Raw genomic sequence first — 19916 nt, forward strand, 5'->3', positions numbered from 1 at the left:
AGGATGAGGAACCAAAGGTCAACCTCAGCTATACAGGGTGTTTGAGGCCAGCTGGGATATGCAAGACCCTATCTAAGAAAAAGTCTGGAAGGGCAAGCGTGGTTTCGCTTGGCCTCCCTTTTACCTTCATAAAAGAACTGGAAAATGTTGATGGCCTAGTGAGCGAAAAGAGGACCACGGAAGGGGCCCCGAAACAGGCGCTGTGGAGCATCTGCGAGAGAGCCAGCCAAAGTCTCTAAGTATAGAGCAATCCAGCTTCGGATGCCTGCCTTTGTGTGGTAGTGAGCCCCCTGTGTCGAGAGGTATGCAAATATAGAGGAGTCGCCCTCTTCTAAGGCAGGGACCCACATGTGTCTGCTTGGTAGGTGGTACACTGAGGGCCGCGAGCGCGTTCGCTGCATGTGGGGGCCATAAGGCTGGGTGCCAGGCACGCTTCAGAACTGGGAAAGTGTCTCCCGCCCCAAACATTCCTGGAAGTCTGGCTGTGGGAAGAATTCACATATGCCCAGGGCAAAGCAGAATGGAGCCTTTTTTTTTTTTTTTTTTTTTTTAAGACAAATTTTGAGTTCTTGGAGAGATTAACCCTCCTATAGTCACTGCCTTGGCGAAACACTCACCCTCACTCCCTGTGACTGCTCCTCTGACAGAAAGCCAGCCATGCTGGGGCTGTGTCCCTGCAGGCAGCGCGAGGATCCCCATCTTGAGCCAGCAGACCCTCTCCCCGGATATCTTGGCTACATGCAGAACCCAGTGTCCTGAGGTACTCTGAAGGGCCGTTGAGGGAGAAAGATGAAGGCACCTCTAAAAGCAGCATCCCCAAAGAGTCCGAGGGCCGTGGGGTTGGCATCTTCTCAGCCACCGCTTGGACGCACAGTCCTCCTTAGATACAACTCTCACGACATGGGTGTGAGACTCCCTGCTTGGTTGTTCATGCCTACTGCATGAAGCAACAGCTGGGGAGTGTCAGATTAGGTGAGGCCTCCTGGCCCCTGCCCTCCTGGACTTTACTCTTGCACATAGAAGTTTCTGGAAGGAGGACAATGGTGGGCAGGTTTGAAAACCAAAGGCCTCAGCGTGTCTTCCTCCAAAACTACCCTACGCGGCAAAGGACCGAGAAGTGGTCTGTTGACTTGAGCTAAAGCCAGGACAGGCTTGGAAGGTGGCCTGAGACTCTGGGTCCAACATGGACCTCCGCCTAGGACACGGCCACTGAGGCTGGGCCTGGAGGAAGGGGACAACCACAAAGGCTCGGGATGGCGCTGTGCTAAGCAAAGGATTGAGGATAAGGCCCAGCATGGGCGGCTTGTCCTCCCTGCCTGCATAATTGATAGGGCATGAGAGAGTCATCCCTACCAAGTGAGTCTCCCTGGCCGGCTGCCGCTCGGGGTGGGTTTCTGCTGATCCATGAGAGTGACGCAGGTGACCTTGCTGTTGACTGGAGCAGAGGAAGAAGATGGGAGGAATCAATGAAGCCACAGAGGGACACAGAGAGCTGTGCCAGAGAGGGAGGAGGGACTTAGGGACGCAGGGAGGCCCGAATTAGGACCAGCGGCGAACACTATCTCCGTTTCCGCCTTGTTAATAATTCATCCCCGTTGCAACGTTTCTCACCAAGAAATAGGAAATAATTTGTTAGGGCGAATTCCCCCAGCACTTGGCTTTCTCCTTGGCCCTGGGGAGGAGGGCGTGGCTTGCGCCCTTCATCCCCAGCAGCCAGAGGAGTGAGGACCATGAAGAATCTGAGACTTTAAGGCAGCGATGGCACAGCTGGGCTGTCGACTCCTGGTGAGTAAGGAGGCGTTTTCTGAACAGGGAAACTGAGGCACAGATAGAGCCAGACCCAACCCAAGCTTTCATGTCACTGGTGTTGGGGGCAGTGCACCCTAGAAGTCAAGTGTGCTTAGTGCTTCCCAGCCTGTCCAAAGCAGGGCAGTTTCTCCCCAAGTCCAGAGAGAAGGGAAAGCTGCCTTTTGAGTACCCTCATCTCAGCCCCAGCACCTTCACTTCACCCCTAAACCCCAAGTCTCTGTAAGAACAGAAGCTGGTACTGTGTCCCCTTCATCTCTGCACCACAGAGCCTGGGTTACTCCTTGGGAGTCTCCTGCCTGCTCCCCCCTCCCCACACCTGGGACACAGAAACGATCCCCAGCCCCACAGTGAGGCTGACAGCTCAGCAGCCAAGTTCAAAAAGAACCCGTCAGCTGCTGAACTGTTCAGGGCCTGCCCACACACCCAGTGGCAAAAAAACACGGGCTGTCTGCCTCCTGGGTGCGGGGTGTGTGGCTCGGGCTGGGGGCGGGCTGTGTCCTTTCCCTCTTGGGTAAATGGCAGTTTCCTGACTTGTCTTCGAGCTGGAAAAATCTGTCCCCCTTGGGAAGCAGAGGGGTAGTTGTGCCTTTGGGCTGGGACAGGTGTATACACGGTGGCCTGGCAATGGATGCCTTCGCATCCCTGAGCTCACATTACCATGAGCCGCTTGTGGTACCCAGACAGGGTCTCACTGTGTAGTCCTGACTGGGCTAGGAAGGCCTCAAGCTTACAGACCCTCTCCTGCCTCTGCCTCCCTTATACCTGAGAGCCTAGGGGTCTGGAGAGAGAGCCTAGGGGTCTGGAGACTCACGAGGTTGAACCTTCCCAGGTGAGGAGAGTTTGTCTGCTCCACAGCAGGCCACTTCCTGGTCCAGCATGCTTTTGACCTGGTGTTTGCCCAGCATGTTTATTCTCCCGGGTTCTGACTCCTGACCTGAAAATAAGAGAAAAGAAAAATCTTTAAAGAGACAAAAGTGCACAAGCTTGGTGCAAAAATGGCTTCCCTGCAGACTGTCCCTTTTAAGAGACTTTGCAAGAACCATGTCAGGTCACCCTACACCACCCTGGTGCCTGCGCTCCGGGCCCAGGGCTGCTGTACTGCCTACCTTCCAGGTGACTTACTCGGGGTGTGTGGAAACAGGAGAACTGCAGAGATGCTGATCTCAGATTCCCCAGGATTTGCCAAGGTCAGTCCCATCGTCTCCAGGGGAAGTGACATCGGGCTGCTAGATACTTGGTGACTGTAGCAACAGCATCTGTCTCTGACCTTGCCACCACTGTGCTCCTCTGGAGTCGCTGTCACCAAAGCAGCCCAAGTCCAAGGTGGTCTGTGTCATGGGGTCCCCAGGGTCCCAGCATCTCCCAGCATCCACCTCCAGCTCCTTCCATCTCCAGCTGACGTGCGTGACTTGGTTGTGTGAAACTGTCACCACCACGTGGTGACATCACTTGGGTTTCTAGTACACTCTATCTCACAGACACAGGATGAGGAAATGGCCCCCAGATTCTTAAACAAGGGGTTCTAAACCAGACCTCGTGTGCAGGTAGGACCGGGAACTCCAGGGCTTTTTGTGTACGTGTGTGTATGCTTTTGTGTGCATATATGAATGGAGGCCTGAGGTCAACTTAGGTGTCACGGCACACCTTATTTTGAGACAAGGTGCTGTATTGGCCTAGACCTTGGCAGTTAAGCTCAACTGGATGGCTGATGAGCCCCATGAAAATTGCTGCCTCAGCCATCAAAGTATTAGAGTTATAAGTGTGCCATCTCACCTGGCCTTTTTTTTTTTTAACCTTTTATTGATTCTCTGTGAATTTCACAGCATGTGCCCCAATCCCACTCATCTTCCCTTCATATCCTCCCTTCACCCTCCCCCACAAAAGAAAAAAAACACACAAAAACTAAAATATTTAGCCACGGAAACTGAGCTATGCCACATTGTGTCCCACAGTGCACCCTCTGTCTACACATCTTTACTTGCAAATGTTCACTGCAGTGAGTCATTGGTCTGGTTCTTGGCCTCTGGCTTCTGCTATACCATCAATGCTAGGGACTCCTCTCAGGCATCCTGCGGTTGCCCTGTGCCGTGGAGATCCTGCAGACCCAAAGCATCACACACTCCAGAACTTCGTTGGTGGGGTAGATGTTTTAGTGGGCCAACACAAAGCTCTGGATCTGGGCCTGGGGGGTAGTTGAGTTGGGCAGCCCACCAGCTCTCCCACACCCACACCACCAGGGCCAGCTCTCCCAGCATTGCCCCAGCTAGTTCACCCAATGCCAAAGCTAGCAAAGGCACCTGGCTTTTTTACATGGCTTTGGAAGTTCAAACTTAAGTCCCTGCAGCAAACACTTTACTGACTGAACTGTGCCCAAGGTCCTAAGGCTCTCCATCCCAAGGCTTTTAAAATCAGGGGTGTTTTGGGGGTGCTAATTATTAAATAGCCAGAGATGCAAATGCTGGTTTTGATAGCATCTGCACTTAGCCTGAGTTCCCTTCTGCAAGGTAGAAGTGTGCCCAAAGCTCTCCTAACTTGGCTGTCCCGTCAGGCCACTCCATTTGGCTGTTTTCATTAACACTTAATCTGCTCTGTAATCCTGGAAACTAGAGACCCAGAAGGCTGGCAAAGCCACTCTTGCCTCCTACTGTCATCAGCTGTCCCACTTGGGTAGGGACAGGCCCGGCTGGAACTCCCCTGGAGAGTTCTCTCCCTAGTGTGACACAGAAAGCAAGCCAGGGCCTGAACAAATACATGTTCAGAAGGAGTTGGCTCAGGGTGGACACAGCCCTGCCTCCTTGGTGATACAGGAATTCTGAGATTTTTGGGGTTCCTGGGAGGGAGGAGGCAGAGAGAAAAAGCTGGACGGACTGTGCTGGCCATGGTTTGGGATTATTTGCTGTGCTCATGGCTGGCAAAGCCCTCTCTGCAGCCGGCATGAGGCTGGTAACTCATTAGTGTTTCACCATCTGCTTCCCAGGGGCTGGAGTAGGGGGCTGGCAGGCCCTGCAGGCTGGGCAGCATGGATCCTTAATCAGGCTCGAGGTCCCAGGCCCTGGTGGAGCCCCTGTATCCATTTTCTCAATGATAGGAGGCCAGGAACAGCCAGTGGCTTTGAGGAACCCTGTGTTCCCCACCCCCTAGCCCAAGGACCAGGAAACTAAGGCAGGGGGCTGGAAGAGGATCCAGGGAAAGGTGAGATATGGTGACTTGAAATGGCTGGGGGTGGGATGTGTGTGACAGGACAGTCACTGTGAAATGGGAGGACATTAGGGTTTTTAAATCAAGGCGGTGTGCACTTGTTTTGGGGTGCTAATCATTAAATGGCCAGAGAAGCAAGTGCTGGTTTTGCTAGCATCCACGCTTAACCTGAGTTCTCTTCTGCAAGGTAGGAGTGTGCCCAAAACTCACCAAACATTGGCTGTCCTTTTTAACAAGAGAACAGGTGGCCTGGACGTAAGTGAGGCAGGGTGAAAAACAAGGTTTATGGAAGAGGCCTAAAAAGTGTCCCTGAGGACACCCTGAAAAACCCAGGGTTGCAGCACCCCTCTGAACCACCACCCCTCCCACTTGGCTCTCTGGGATGAGCCTGCCAGGAGCTGACATCTGCAGCAAAGACATTTACTGTCTCAGAGGTTCAAGACCAAGGTGCCGCAGGTGTGCCTCCTCTTGCAGCCTCGCTCCTTGTGGTACAGGGCAGCCACCTCCATGTGCATCTCGTGACCTTTCCTGCATGTGTGTGTGTGCACATGTCCCTTTTGTTTCTGTGTGTGTCCCTTTTTTCTGCTTATTCAAGGGCCTTTCTTAGAAGGAGAAGGATCACCCCAGGGTCTCCTTCAACTCCTTAGTCTTAAAGACTGTTTCAGAATACAGCTCGCTGACTTTTGAAGTTACTTGGGTTAGGGTTAGGTATTAACATAGGAATTTGAGGGGACCCAATTGAAGCCCAGATGAGGCCCAGGGCAGTAGGAGGAAGTGGGTAGGACAGCACCCAGCCTAAGTCAAGCTGTCCACCAGCTCCCTCATTCACGCACAAGTGTCTGCCATCCACTTCCCAGTGCCCAAGCTGGTGGGCGCACTCTGCCCTAGGGGCTGTGTGTCCTTCCTGCTCTCTATAGCAGAGGGTGTAGTGATGACCTCATGGTCAGCCAGTAGCAGCCTGCTGCCTTCTCCTGGAGACCTGGCTTGGCCTCTGCTTGTCAGTCACCCTGTGGAGGTCATCAGACTCCCCAATCAGGGAAAGTACCAAAAAGGGGGGATGGGTAAGGAGGAAAACAGAAAGGAGGAAATGAAAGGGGGTCAAGAGGGATTGTTTTCTTCTCAAAAGTACCTCAAACTCCTCTGAGAAGGCCTGGGTTTGTCTTGCCTTCCCTGTGCCTCAGTTTCCCACTCTACTCAGTAAGGTGCTAGACTGGTGAGACATTCCTTGTACCTCAAGGTTTCTGGTCCCACCCATCAGCAGAGCCAGGCAGGTGGGGTGGACATTGGCCTCACGGGGTGCCAAGGACGGAGCTATTTTGGCAGGTCAGGGCTTTGTGGGTTGCACCTTAGTGGACCCCTGGGCTGGCTGTTGCCCACGGAGCAGCCCTAGGCAGCCTGGGCACCAGGCTTGTACTGTGGAGGATCAAAGTCTGTGGCCAATGGCTGACTGCAGTGTTGCTGGCTGGTGTGGCTGGGGATGGTGGCAATGTGTCCACCCCCCTCAGGGGCCTCATGGCTCATTAGAGAGCAAGAGGTTTTTTTTAAACTCAGATCCAAGCTACTTTGCCTCTGCACAGACCCCTGAAATATTCATCAAAGTGGCTGTGTGGACTGGAGTACGGTGAGGCTGTCGGCAGCAGGATTTGTTGTTTGTTAATTAATAGGCCTACCATCTAGGGCTTACAGAACACGGAGTAGAAAGTACAGGGTACCTAAAAGCTCTGGCAATCCTTCCATCCAGCCCCACTATCTTATTATCTTATGCGTCCTGCTCTCTGTGTGGGCCATGACTGCTGGCTGCACGTGGGGCTTGGGGATTGCCAGCAGATGTCGTCTAGGGACAGGACAAACACACCACAGGCCCTTCCCAGTGACCAGCCTCTACTTCCTGACAGGCTCTCTTCCATTGCAGGAGAACCCTTACCTGTGCAGTAATGAGTGCGATGCCTCCAACCCCGACCTGGCCCACCCACCCCGGCTTATGTTTGACAGGGAAGATGAGGGACTGGCCACCTACTGGCAAAGCGTCACGTGGAGTCGCTACCCCAGTCCGCTGGAAGCTAACATTACCCTCTCCTGGAACAAGAGCGTGGAGCTGACAGACGATGTGGTGATGACTTTTGAATATGGCCGGCCCACGGTCATGGTCCTCGAGAAATCCCTGGACAATGGCCGCACCTGGCAGCCCTACCAGTTTTACGCAGAGGACTGTATGGAGGCCTTTGGCATGTCTGCCCGCCGGGCCCGAGACATGTCACCCTCCAGCGCCCACCGGGTGCTCTGCACGGAGGAGTACTCACGCTGGGCAGGCTCCAAGAAAGAGAAGCACGTGCGCTTTGAGGTGAGGGACCGCTTTGCCATCTTTGCCGGCCCTGACCTGCGCAACATGGACAACCTGTACACGAGGTTGGAGAGCGCCAAGGGCCTCAAGGAGTTCTTCACCCTCACTGACCTGCGCATGCGCCTGCTGCGCCCTGCGCTGGGCGGCACCTACGTGCAGCGAGAGAACCTCTACAAGTACTTCTACGCCATCTCCAATATAGAAGTCATCGGCAGGTAAGGGCCAGGGCCACTGGGATGTTGTCACTCGGGATGCCAACTCTTTCCTGGAATATTGTCACCTGGTTACCTGGATGCCACATGTTTCTAAGGATACCTGATTTGTAGGGATGTTATGTGATATTTGGAATGTTACCTGGCTCTAGAGATGTCACCTGTTGCCCAGAATGTCACCAGGTTCTAAGAATGCTACCTGGTTCCTGGAGGGTGTTATCTGATATCTGGGATGTCACCTGGTACCTAGAATGTCACCTGGGTCCCTAAAGATCACCTCTTTCCTGGGATGTCACCTAGTACCTAGATATCACCTTGTTCGCAAGATGCCACCTGGTTTCAAGGAAGTCACCAGGCCTTGGCATAATTGGGGGCACTTGTGTGGGTGCTAAATGCCAGGCGGGGCAGAAGGCTCTGCACCATCCAGGACGTTTGTTTATAAATAGATTTGACCACCTCCCCTTGGTGGGGAGGCCTGGTGGCACTCAAAGAAAGAATAAGCAGGCTACCAAGATGAGACTTGATAGCCTATGACCATATAGTGGGGGAGGAGGTCCCCCTTGGTCATAGTCCTAGGGGAGGGAATAGGGCGAACACGGGAGGGGGGGGAGGAATGGGAGGATATAAGTGAGGGGATAACAATTGAGTTGTAATCTGAATAAATTAATTTAAAAAGATAAATAGATGAATAGATGCTACGCAGGCTTTACGAGAGACTCTCGTTACCAAGCCACCAGTGGGATGGGGAAGCCGAATCTGTTTCCCTCTGGACCTTGGGGTGCTTAGATGAGTCAGGCTTGGTGAAGGGCTCACAGCAGTGCCCAGCATGCAATACGTGCTGTTTTAAAATAGAATAAGGGGCTGGAGAGATGGCTCAGTGGTTAAGAGCTCCGCCTGCTCTTCCAGAGGTCCTGAGTTCAATTCCCAGCAACCACATGGTGGCTCACAACCATCTATAATGTAATATGATGCCCTCTTCTGCAGATAAAGCACTCATATGCAATAAATAAAATAAATAAATCTTTAAAAAAATAAAATAAAATAAAATAGAATAAAATGAATGGTAGCTAAAGGAACAGCACTAGAGGGCTGGAGCAGGCTGACGGGGCAGTGCGAGGCCTGGGGATGACGAGGCCTGACAGGGGCAAAGGGAGCACCCGGAGCCCCATCAGGGCCTTTGTGTGTCTCTCCATAGCTGGCTTGTGCTGCGTGACCTGGGGAAAGCCACTAGCTGCTCCGTGTGACTGGTTTGGTTTTGTTTGTTTGTTTTGCTTTGCAACTTAAAAAAAATTTTTTTTGAGAAGTTTATACACATTGAGACTGTATTTGCATCATTTCTGCCCCTTTTTAACCCACTCCCCCACCCCCTTTTATAAAACACACAGCAAGCCCGTGTTGTTTCCATATTTTGGGCAGGATTGGGAAGAAGGGTGTGGTGGGTGGAGTGGGGAAAGCCTGGGACTGCGCCTCCCTTTGCCTGGTGTATGATGGCCCAGTGGGGTGGGGTGGGGTGGCTCTCTCTATTGCAGTGTGTGTCTGCGTTCCTTTCATGTTGAGGCTGTGTGTGGATTCCAGAGACGGAGACAGAGGTGAGCCAGTCAGAAGTAGAGTCAGGTTCAAAGCTGGCAGAAAGACAGAAGCAGGTGTGCATGTGCGGCCTGTGCTGTGGGTGCCGGGCAGGTGTGCACGTGCGGCCTGTGCTGTGGGTGCCTGGCAGGTGTGCACGTGCAGTCTGTGCTGTGGGTGCCTGGCAGGTGTGCACGTGCGGCCTGTGCTGTGGGTGCCGGGCAGGTGTGCACGTGCAGTCTGTGCTGTGGGTGCCTGGCAGGTGTGCACGTGCGGCCTGTGCTGTGGGTGCCTGGCAGATGTGCATGTGCAGTCTGTGCTGTGGGTGCCTGGCAGGTGTGCACGTGCGGCCTGTGCTGTGGGTGCCGGGCAGATGTGCATGTGCGGCCTGTGCTGTGGGTGCCGGGCAGGTGTGCACGTGCGGCCTGTGCTGTGGGTGCCTGGCAGGTGTGCACGTGCGGCCTGTGCTGTGGGTGCCTGGCAGGTGTGCACGTGCAGTCTGTGCTGTGGGTGCCTGGCTCCTGGTACTTACCCACTCGGGGACAGGGCATTTCACATCTGGAGTATAGTCAGGTGCAGTGGTGCACAAATGTGATCCCAGCACTCAGGGAGGCAGAGGCAGGCAGATCTCTGAATTCGAGGCCAGCCTGGTCTACAAAGTGAGTCCAGGCTACACAGAGAAACCCTGTCTCAAAAAAAAAAAATCAAATCTGGAGTGTGCTGGAAGCCATCTCTAAGATGGCCACTGTCGCCATTCTTTCCCGGTTGTGATAAATGCCCTGAAAAGGGACTGGAAAGATGGTTTAGTGGTTAAGCACACTCCTTCAGAGGGCCCAGGTTTGGTTCCCAGCATCCACACAACTCCAGTTCGTGGGCATCTGATGCCCTCTTCTGGCCTACACGAAACACATGCATCCATGTAGGCAAAGCACTTGTATGTAAAAATAAGTAAATCTACAAAAGATTTTAAAGTGCCCTGACAAAAGCAACCTAAGGAAGAAAGGGTTTATTTTGGTTCAAAGTATTGCAAGCGCATCGTGGTGGGGAGGCCAAGGCTGTGTGTTAGTTATCAGTGGTCCCCACCCTTCCTAATGCTGCGACACTTTACTACAACTCCTCACGCTGTGCTCACCCCCGACCATAACATTATTTTCTTTGCTGCTTCATAATTGTAATTTTGCTACCGTTACAAGTCATAGTGTAAACAACCCGTGAAAAGATTGTTCAACACTCCCCCAAAGGGGTCGTGACCCACAAGTTGAGAACCTTGCTGAACATCACATCCCAGCTGGGGATTCATTGTAGACAGTGATGAGTGCAGGCTGCCTCTCAGCTCCCTTTCACCACTTACACAGTCCAGGATCCCAGGCAAGGAGAGGTTGTCCCTCAGTAAGTGGGTCTTCCAGCTCAACCGACTTAAGATAATCCCCACAGGTGGTCGCAGGGCACACACTGTTGGTCTCAGCACTCAGGAGGCAGAGGCAGGTGGGTCTCTGTGAGTTCCAGGCCAGCCTGGTCTATATTGGAAGTCCCAGGACAGACCATCCTTGTCTTAAAAAAACAAACCAAGGGCTGGGGTGATGGCTCAGTGGTTAAGAGCACTGGCTGCTCTTCCAGAGGCCCTGAGTTCAGTTCCCAGCAACCACATGGTGGTTCACAACCATCTATAATGAGATCTGGCGCCTTCTTCTGGTGTGTAGCTGTACATACAGACACAGCAGTGTATACATAATAAATAAATCATAAATAAAAAAAGGTAATTCACACATGTATGCCCCAGAGTCCTGTCACACAGGTGATTCTAGATGGTGGCCCAGCTGTCAACCAACAGGTCAAAAGCGCACACATTTTAGCATTGAGCAGCCAGGTAGGGACTGAGCAGCAGCCCAGGCCCTCAGGACCCTAGCCTGTTTTCTGTGTCCACTGCTACAAGGGGCCCTCATCCCCAGTGTTTCTAAGACCCTGCCTTAGAGGACAGAGGGCTCCCTCCTGTCTAATGGAAGTCAGCAGAGTCACAGGAACCTCTCTTGTAACCTGAGGTTCAAGCCCCCACCCCTACCCTCACCCCCACCCTTGCTCCATCCCCATCCCCATCTCTGGTCCTCTTTTACATCTGTGACAAGACTAGGGCCACCGGGAACTGCTGTCTCTACGGCAGGGTATCGCGGCGGTGGCAGGGCAGTCCTAGCACTCCTTTGGCATCCAGCCTTTGTGGGCACAGGGATTCTCTGTCGTGGTGGCAAAAGCGTGGCAATCAATTCACAGATAGGGCTTCAGGTGGCTGGTTGGCAGGAAAGCGGCAGCTCGGTTATTGATTAATTAGGTCTAGTTAGATGGCAAGTGTGGGAGCCAACAGAGGAAGCCCCTGAAGTTCCCAGGTTCTAGGGCTTTCTTATTTCATGCATCCGCCTCCCCCTATGACCTGCTGCCAAAATAACAGCAAATAACCCATCCCCTCCCATCAAAGGGGTATTGAGGGTGTGAGCGCCCACAAGCCCAGGTTGGAACACCTCCCCTCCGAAGCCTAGAGCTCTTTGTTTCACTAGTGGGTCCAGGCTCTGCCCACATCAGCAATTACAACTCCAAGGAGGGACCAGGTGGCCGGGGGCACCAGGGTGTGCAGGGCTGCAACAGAAGGGTTGCACCAGGAGCTAAGAGTGAAAGCCAGTCACCAGTACCCTGGGGCTCTGGCTCCCTGCAGCCCCGTCCCCAGGGCCTCATTCCTAGAACGCTGGAAGGAGGTGGGAGCTATTTTCTCCTGTGTGTGGGGGAGCTCAGGTAGAGTCTGGGCAGGAGAGGCTGCCTTTAAAACTGCAGGGAATCTGGGCCAAAAGCTGAGTTGGAAGTGGAGTGAGATCATCCAGGCTCATGTGGAGCAGGAACGTACATCCTGTCCCTGCAGCCTGAGCCTCACCCGAAATTCTCAGGGGAGTCTTATAAGACCCACCGTGAATCAGCTTCCGCCTGGCAGCTGGCAGCGAGGTCCAGAAAGCCCAATACTTGCAAAGCCCATCCAGTGAGCTGAGGAGTGAGGGGAGACTCCAGGAAATGAGCTGCCAGTTGGAAACCTGCCCGAGCCTCCTTTTCCTCATCTGCAATATGGAGCCATAGAAGTCATCTCCCCAGTGTGTGTGAGCTGGTGATGAGATTAGAGTGTGTCCCCTTCCTTCACTCAGCGGGCAGGGGAGAAGGGAGGCAGAGGCAAGGGCAGAGCTGCTGGGGAAGATGTCCTGGTCATACCTCGGCCAGGCCGTGGCCCACAGGGCTGGAGACCATTGGGAGACAATGTCATCAGAGGCAGCAGGGAAGAGGGTAGCCTATGGAGAAATGTGTAAGACTGAGACATTTAGAGCGATCTCTAGTCTATTTTCGGAGTCTCTACTGAGAGACGGAGTCCGTTGTCGATGTAAATGCATAGGAATTTATTGAGCTGATGTGACGGGGTTTGCCAACTCTTTTGAGTTGGAGACCCTAAAAAGCAGAGGCATGGGCCTTTTATAGGTTTTAGACAAAGAAATGAGTTTTACAGTATGTGATTGGTTGAAGCAGTCACAGGAGTGTTAGGAGCTTTTTTAGTTAGGAGGGGTAAGTACATTTCTGGGAAAGTGGAAAATTTAAACACAAGCTCGCTGTCTTTGAGTTAAGCTGGACTCTCAGCACAGGCGGGCTGTCCTTGAGACAAACTGGACTCTCCAAGCAAATAAGATTTACAGACTTTGGCCTTAATGGGGGTCCTAAAGGGAGGACCGGGTAGGCCAGCTTTTACATTTTCCCAGACTTTGGCCTTATTGGGGTCCTTAAGGAGAGGGGCCTGGTTTTTCAAATGCAACCAGCCAGCCCCTTGAAACACAGCAGCAGACTAGAGAAGACACAGGGCAGACACCTGTGTGCCTCTTGCTCTTTAAGAACCAGCATCGGCTTCCAAAGTCCTTGAAAACCGTGTCCGCATGAAACAAAACGCCCCTGCAGCGCAGCACTGACAGCCCAGGGCCCCTTGCAGCTGTGACAGGAGCCACACAGGCCCTGGCAGAACTGACACAGTGAGGGCTGTTCGCACCAGGTCTAGGAGTCAAAGAGAAGTGGGGGGCCATCCAATTCCTACTGCCAGGATCTACCCTGGAGGCATGTTTTTCTACCCAGAAAACATTTATAGGCTCCAAAGAATCTGCCATACTGGGTCTTTTTTTTTTTTTTTTTTTTTGGTGGTGGTGGTGGTGGTGGTGGTGGTGGCGGGGGAGGGGAGCGGGGTGGGGCGTATTTGAGACAGGGTTTCTCTATGAGTCCTGGACTCACTTGATAGACCAGGCTGGCCTCGAACTCACAGAGATCTGCCTGCCTCTGCCTCCTGAGTGCTAGGATTAAAGGTGTGCACCACCCGGCACCATACTGGGCTTTTATAAGCCAGGGGCAGAAAAGGAGCAGGCTCTCTCTTCAGCAGGCCTAGCACCCAGTGTTGGCTGTGTTCTGTCCTCTTTTGCCCTGGAGGGATCCAACACTTTTGAGAAGGAAAAGGACCTGTTTGATCCCAGAGTCTTCACTGAGCTTGGTGGGCAGCTCTCACTGTGGGCTCTGAGGCCACACCCACCCTGGGCTTCTCCTCCCTTTACCCTCCCGCCTCTCTTGCCTCCCTGTCTTTTTCACAAACCTTCTGTCCCTATTGATTGCCAGTAACTGGAGGTGCAGTCACAGGACAGGGATAGAAATGACAGAGAGAAGGAAACCTCTGCGGGGCAGGCAGAGCGAGGGAGCAGGGAAGGAAGACGCCTTTCTACTCACACTGTGCCCCTGTCCCCCTTGACTCCCCACTGCAAACATGGGTGGGAAGAAAACCCTGGGAGGCTGGGGCGAGGTGGGGGTATGGAGCTGTCCCTCAGTGCTAGTGACCATCATTTACATCTTGAAGGCTAGCGCCCCGCCCACCCATCTTTTCTGAGGTTTCTTCATTGAGCCCTGCTCCAAGAGGATCTTTGTCCCCCTTACTTAAATGGGAAACTGAGGCCTAGAGGTTAAGAAATGGACGGAGCTGGGTGTGATAGCACAAGCCTTTAGTCCCAGCACTCAGGAGGCAGAGCAGATGGGTTTTTGTGAGTTTGAGGCCAGCATGGTCTAAATAGTAAGGCACTATCTCAGCTAAAAGAGGAGGAGGGCTGAGTGTGGACGCATCCTTGTAATCCCAGCACTCAGGAGGCAGAGGTAGGCACATATCTGTGAACTCCAGGCTATCATGGGCTACATAATGAGTTCTAAGACAGCCAAGGCTATGTAGAGAGACCTTGTCTAAGAAGAAAAAAGGAAGGAGAAAAGAAAAAGAAATATTGTATATACCCATTAGATGGCTAAGACGAGGGAAACAGAACAATCTGTTGCTCATGGGAATTGTGAAATGGCCTTGCTGTGGTGAGAATAGTATCATGGTCCCTAAAGATGCTGAATACGGAATTAACATGTGACTCGGTGATTGATTCTCCTGCTGATCCACCCACAAAAATCTAAAGCAAGGTCCTGATAGGTACCTATGTACCCGTGTTATACCAGCAGGCTCGCCACAGCCGGTGATGCAAGCAGCCCAAGTGTCTTTGGGGAGATAGATAGGTAAATGCAATGTCGTCTACACATGTGGTGGAATATTATAATTTCCTTATAAAAGGAAAGAGCAGTGTGTGATGGTGCAGCTCTGCAACCATGGTATCAAGGAGACGAAGGAGGAAGGATTCTGAGTTTAAGGCCAGTGTATGTGTGTGTGTGTGTGTGTGTGTATACCTGGAGTCTATCCTCAGAACCACACAAAAATGAAAATGGATGGATGGGTAGGTGGGTAGATAGATGGGTGGGTGAATGGATGGATAGAGAGCTGGATGAGTGAGTAGAAGGTGGATGTATAGACAGATAGGTGGGTGGGTGAGGGGGTGGATAGCTGGGTGAGTGGATAAGTAGCTAGCTTCCCATATTGTACTGTCCAGGTAAAAATCTTGTCAGGTGTGACTGCTTAGAACAAGAGACCTAACCCATCAGTCCTCCTTCCCACCTCTGTAGAATGGAGACAGTGGCTGTGAGGTTTAAAGGAGCTTGTCCCTAAAGGGTATATAAAGTGCCTCTGGGGAGTAGGAGCCAGCATCCACTGCCATGGACAATTAGGAGGAACCCTGGGTTGCAGGGTGCCAGAGGGTCTTGTAACTGCATGTGGGGACTCTTAGAGGGCAGAGGGTCTGAAGACTGCAAGAAATGTGATCTTAGATTTTACTATGTGAGGTCTGCTCAAAAAAGGGCCCCTGTGGAACTCGTATCAAAAGGGCCCCTGACCCTCAAACATCTGGACAGTCTCTGGCCAGACAATCTGGCTTCTGTTTTGCATTCTCTTATTATTTATTTAGTGCATGTGGTTGGTGTGTGCACACTTGTGCGTGCGTGTGTGTGTGTGTGTGTGTGTGTGTGTGTGTGTGTGTGTTGTGATTAAAAATACCCTGATTTAAAACAACTTGAAAGAGAAAGGATTCCCATTAGCTCACAGGTCAAGGCTAGGGTCCATCATGCGGGAAGTCAAGGCAGCAGGAGCTTGGTCACGTAGCACCATGGTCAGGAAGCAGAGAGAGATGGACGCATGTGACGTGGGTAGTCCAGGATCCCTGCCCACAGAGTGGTCCTGCCTGCCAGGTGGGTCTTCACTCATTACCTGTCATTCCACACAGGCTCCTAGAAGCTTGTAACTGTCCATAGGTGCCCACAGCCTCATTTCATGGATGACTCTAGATCTGTCAGGCTGACAACACTCTCTGTCATTAACTGCCTCTCACCCACTCTCCTGGCCTGTGTCTTCTTCCAAGGAGGACGTGTATACTCGCGTCTAACCTGTCAGAGTCAGGGGCACGGGGTCAGGCTGAGTCTCCTGTGTCAGGGCCAGTAGGATCCTGGGGCCTGTCTGGTTGATGGGTTCTGTCCATACACTGGATGGGATGGACCTACCTTCTGCAGAGAGGAACTAAGAGCCTGGGGTTTGGCTAGGATGCCAGGATGTTAGGGCGTCTCACAGTTGCTCTTGCCCACACCGGTACCTGCCCAGGCTCCCTGGTACGTTGTTTCTGAGTTCCCCTCTGACCTTTCTCATTCCTTGTCAATTCACCCTCATTTCCTCGGGCACCATATTGGCTTCCATTGCTATGACAAAATGCCACAACCTGGAACCTTGACACCTCAAGAGCTTTGCCATCCTACCTTTCTGACAGGACACCTAGGTGTCAAGTTCTCTGAGGCCTGAGGGCAGCCTTGGCAGTCTTTGTGTTACTGTGGATCCCTCCTCCCAGCCTGCTTCTCTCTGAATCCTGCCTGGTCTTTCCCTCTGCCCTGTCATTATAAAGATTCTGAGCAGGCCTGGAGAGATGGCTCAGCACTGGCTGCTCTTCCAGAAGTCTGGGTTCAATTCCCAGAACCCACATGGCAGCTTATAAATGTCTGTAACTCCAGTTCCAGGGGGTCCAAGACTCTCACACAGACATATATGCAGGCGAAACACCAGTGCACATAAAATTAAAAAAAGAAATAAATACATTATGACCTGTGTATGGTGGCGCACACCTTTGATCCTAGCACTCAAGAAGCAGAGGCAGGTGGATCTCTGAGTTTGAGGCCAGGATGGTCTACAAAGAGAGTTCCAGGACAGCCAGGTGCATTACCCAGAGAAACCCTGTCTCAAAACCACCCCTCCCCCCAAAAAAAGATTCTGAGCATGAGACTTGGGGTTCAGACTTACCCTATCCAAGATGGCATCGTCCTAATCAGTTAAGATGACCATGTGTGGGCTGGAGAGATGGCTCAGAGGTTAAGAGCACTGGCTGCTCTTCTGAAGGTCCTGAGTTCAATTCCCAGCAACCACATGGTGGCTCACAACCATCTATAATGAGATCTGGTGCCCTCTTCTGGTGTGCAGATGCACATGCAGGCAAGAACGATGTATACATATTCAATAAATAAATCTTTAAAAAAAAAAAAGATGACCATGTGTTCGTGGAAGTCACGTGGGGTGACAATGGTAGAACTTAACCCATGCTGTCACCTACAACCTGCTGCGTGCGAGCAGGTGTTGCAGGTCAGAAGCTTTGAGGTGCTGATACTAAAAGAAAGAATGCTGGGGCAAACCAAAGCCACATATGGGAGCTGAACCCATGCAGTCAGGAGGTGACCTCCAAGGAGCCATTGAAGGGAAGTGGGGGAGGGGAGCCATTCCCAACAATGGGCAGCAAGTGCAGAGGCCTTGTCTAAGATAGGTGCAGGAGGTCCTAAGGACTCAGCAACTGGGTGACAGTGGCTGAGATGTCTTGAGTGGGCGCAAGAGAGAAGCTCTGTAGGCAGAGCTGGGCGGCAGTGGTTCCTGAAGGGGAGGCATTGGTTTTGGTGGCAGCCTGCAGGGGGAAGTGGGGTGGGGGGGGGGGGGGAGGTGGGGCTGCAGGCTTTGAGCAGCGTGGTCTGGCTTCTGATCTTAGTGACAATGGCAGAGGGGCACTGGGAGAGTGTGTGAGAGCAAGCCCCACAGCTGCCGTGTCCGGGTCTGATGGTGGACGGTGGTCACGGAGGGGGCAGGGAAGCAGCCGCCTCAGGATGGCTTCTGTGGAGTTAGCAGGTGAGAGGTAAGAGGAGGGCTTCCCAGGAGACTCGTAGGCTTCTGACTTGAGGTGCTGTGGGTATGAAGGGTCCATCTAGTCAAAGAGAGACAACTGAAGGACGCATACGTGAGCACCTGCTCATGGGCGCGCTGTATGAGCATGGTCCTGTTTTAAAGAAAGCAAACAGGAGAGTGGGGGAGAGAAATGTGGCTTGGGGGAAGTCTTGAGGTCTTGGAGGGGAAGGCATAATACAGAAGTGTAGAGACACTTAAGGGTCGTCCCAGAGGAAGTGACCCAAAGGTGGCTTCATCATCCGAGAACCCACAGGTTAGCTCCTGTCGGCACACACTGTACTCGGCTAGAGGGAAGGGGTCCTTGGCAACTGCAGGCAGTCGGTATTTTGTCATCTGCGAATGGGAGGCTTCGTCTGGCTTCCTGATGGATGCTAACAGGGTTTATCAGTGAGTCGGCAGAGGTGATGTATATCGGGGCACTTAATAGAAAAGGGCTTGCACAGAAGCCCAAATTTGATTTAGCCAATGAACTCAATTGCCGGCCATCAGCTCTGAGAGGAGCCGTGTCTGTCCATGTTACTTTGGCATCGTCCAGCTGCTCTGTTCACTGTAGCCTCTCAGCCTGCAGCTTAACATCACTTCCTCCTTCCTGGGGGCTCGGGTCTTGATTGGCAGCGTCCTTTAGACCCTGTCAGTGTCAAGTTCTCCATCTGGGACTTCTGTCCAGCTGGTTGCCTGGACATCCAGTTCCTTCCAGCTCCCTGTGGTCACAGTCACAGATGTGTCATGCCCTTCAGCCCCTTAGCTCCTTCAGCTTCTCTCTCGACCTTTCTCTTACTTTACGTGCGGATGGCCTGTCCCCAATATCACAGGGCCCATCAAAGATTGGGGCTCCCAACCCACCAAGGCCACAGGTCATGAGTGTCATTGTCCTGGGTTCAAGCTGAATACCACCCCACCTTAAGCCCCACCCCCACCCTCCACCCTTCACCCAGCCAAACCCCTACTCCCTGTAGACCCCATGAATCCCTCAAGAAGTGTCCTGGTGACCTTTTTCTTCTTATCCTGCGGAGCCACCACCTTGCCAGACGATGCAGAATTTGAGTCGGCCTTGTCATAACCAAAGACCCAGTGAGATTTTCCCCCAAGTAGAAGAGCAATGTTTTGCCTGGTGAGAAAAAGGAAGGCACCACTGGCTGCCTCAGAACACTAGCCTTGCTTCCAACTTTATTATCCAAAGGATCAGAACCCATAACTCTGCCCTTCGCTGGCCTCTTGTGTGACAACGGGTGGGCGGTAGGGAGAGGAGAAGCTTTGGGGACCAGTTATACAGAACAGAAGCTGCTTCACAAGGGGACAAGGTGGGCTCTTCCCTGCTTTCCACATGGGTACCCCATTTTGGAGATGTAGCTGTACATAATTCCCTTGGGGCTCAGCCCTTCAGGGGAGCCAGCCCTAAGGCCCTCTCCTGCCCATTTCCAGCACCCCATGTTCCATGCTCACCCAAACTCCCTGCCGCCTCCTCTTTGCCCCAAGGAGCGGCTGACATCACTCACTGGCTTGGGAGCTGACCTACATTTCGCAGCCCTCCAGTCTGGGAGTCGCTCCAACACCCGCTTCTCTTGCCCAGAGGAGGGAAGGACCAGCTCACGATTTTTGTGGCACACTGGTGCCAGGCTGGGGCCCAGATGGTGCCCCCTACTGGTAGCTCCTGGGCATTGCCTGATCCTCGCTGCTGAGCAGGGCACGCTTGGACCTGGCACAGGCCAGAGTCCCTGCTGTCCTCCATGTGGCTGTCAGGCACCCAGCAGGGCCTGCCACGTGTCCTCAGAGCTAGGCTTGTCTGGCTTGTGCCTTCCCCAGGAGGTGAGCCTGGCCCTGACTTGGAACCGTCATGTTCTCCAGGGGCTGACTCAGGACTTACCCACTTTAGGAAAAAAAAAAAAAAAGAGTGGGGGACAAGATAGGCGAGACAACTGAGACCCTATGCCTATGGGATGCATGAGGCTAGAATTCAGCGGGTGAGTGGGTGCACCCACAGGAAGCTAAAAGGAGGCACAGGCCAGGGCAGAGGGCATGCCTTGGCACATGGTAAGCAAGGGTAGCTGGTGAAATATAAGGCACCTTCTTAGATTCAAGTCTTAGATTAGCAGGAAGTAGTGCTTAGTTTCATGGGACACAT

At 52.8% G+C, this 19916-nt stretch overlaps 1 protein-coding gene across 2 annotated transcripts in view; it reads left to right on the top strand.

The window, feature by feature from the left end:
- The window catches only part of Ntng2 (netrin G2), a 55600-nt gene that overhangs the window by 13773 nt on the left and 21911 nt on the right, over positions 1-19916 (top strand). For both annotated transcript variants that reach the window (XM_051166135.1, XM_051166134.1), the window contains exon 2: positions 6920-7563. In XM_051166135.1, coding sequence (XP_051022092.1) covers positions 6920-7563 — 644 coding nt within the window. The remainder of the gene's footprint in view (positions 1-6919; positions 7564-19916) is intronic.

Source organism: Acomys russatus, chromosome 24 (genome assembly GCF_903995435.1).
Source record: "Acomys russatus chromosome 24, mAcoRus1.1, whole genome shotgun sequence".
In the NCBI taxonomy this organism is placed as follows: Eukaryota; Metazoa; Chordata; class Mammalia; order Rodentia; family Muridae; genus Acomys; species Acomys russatus.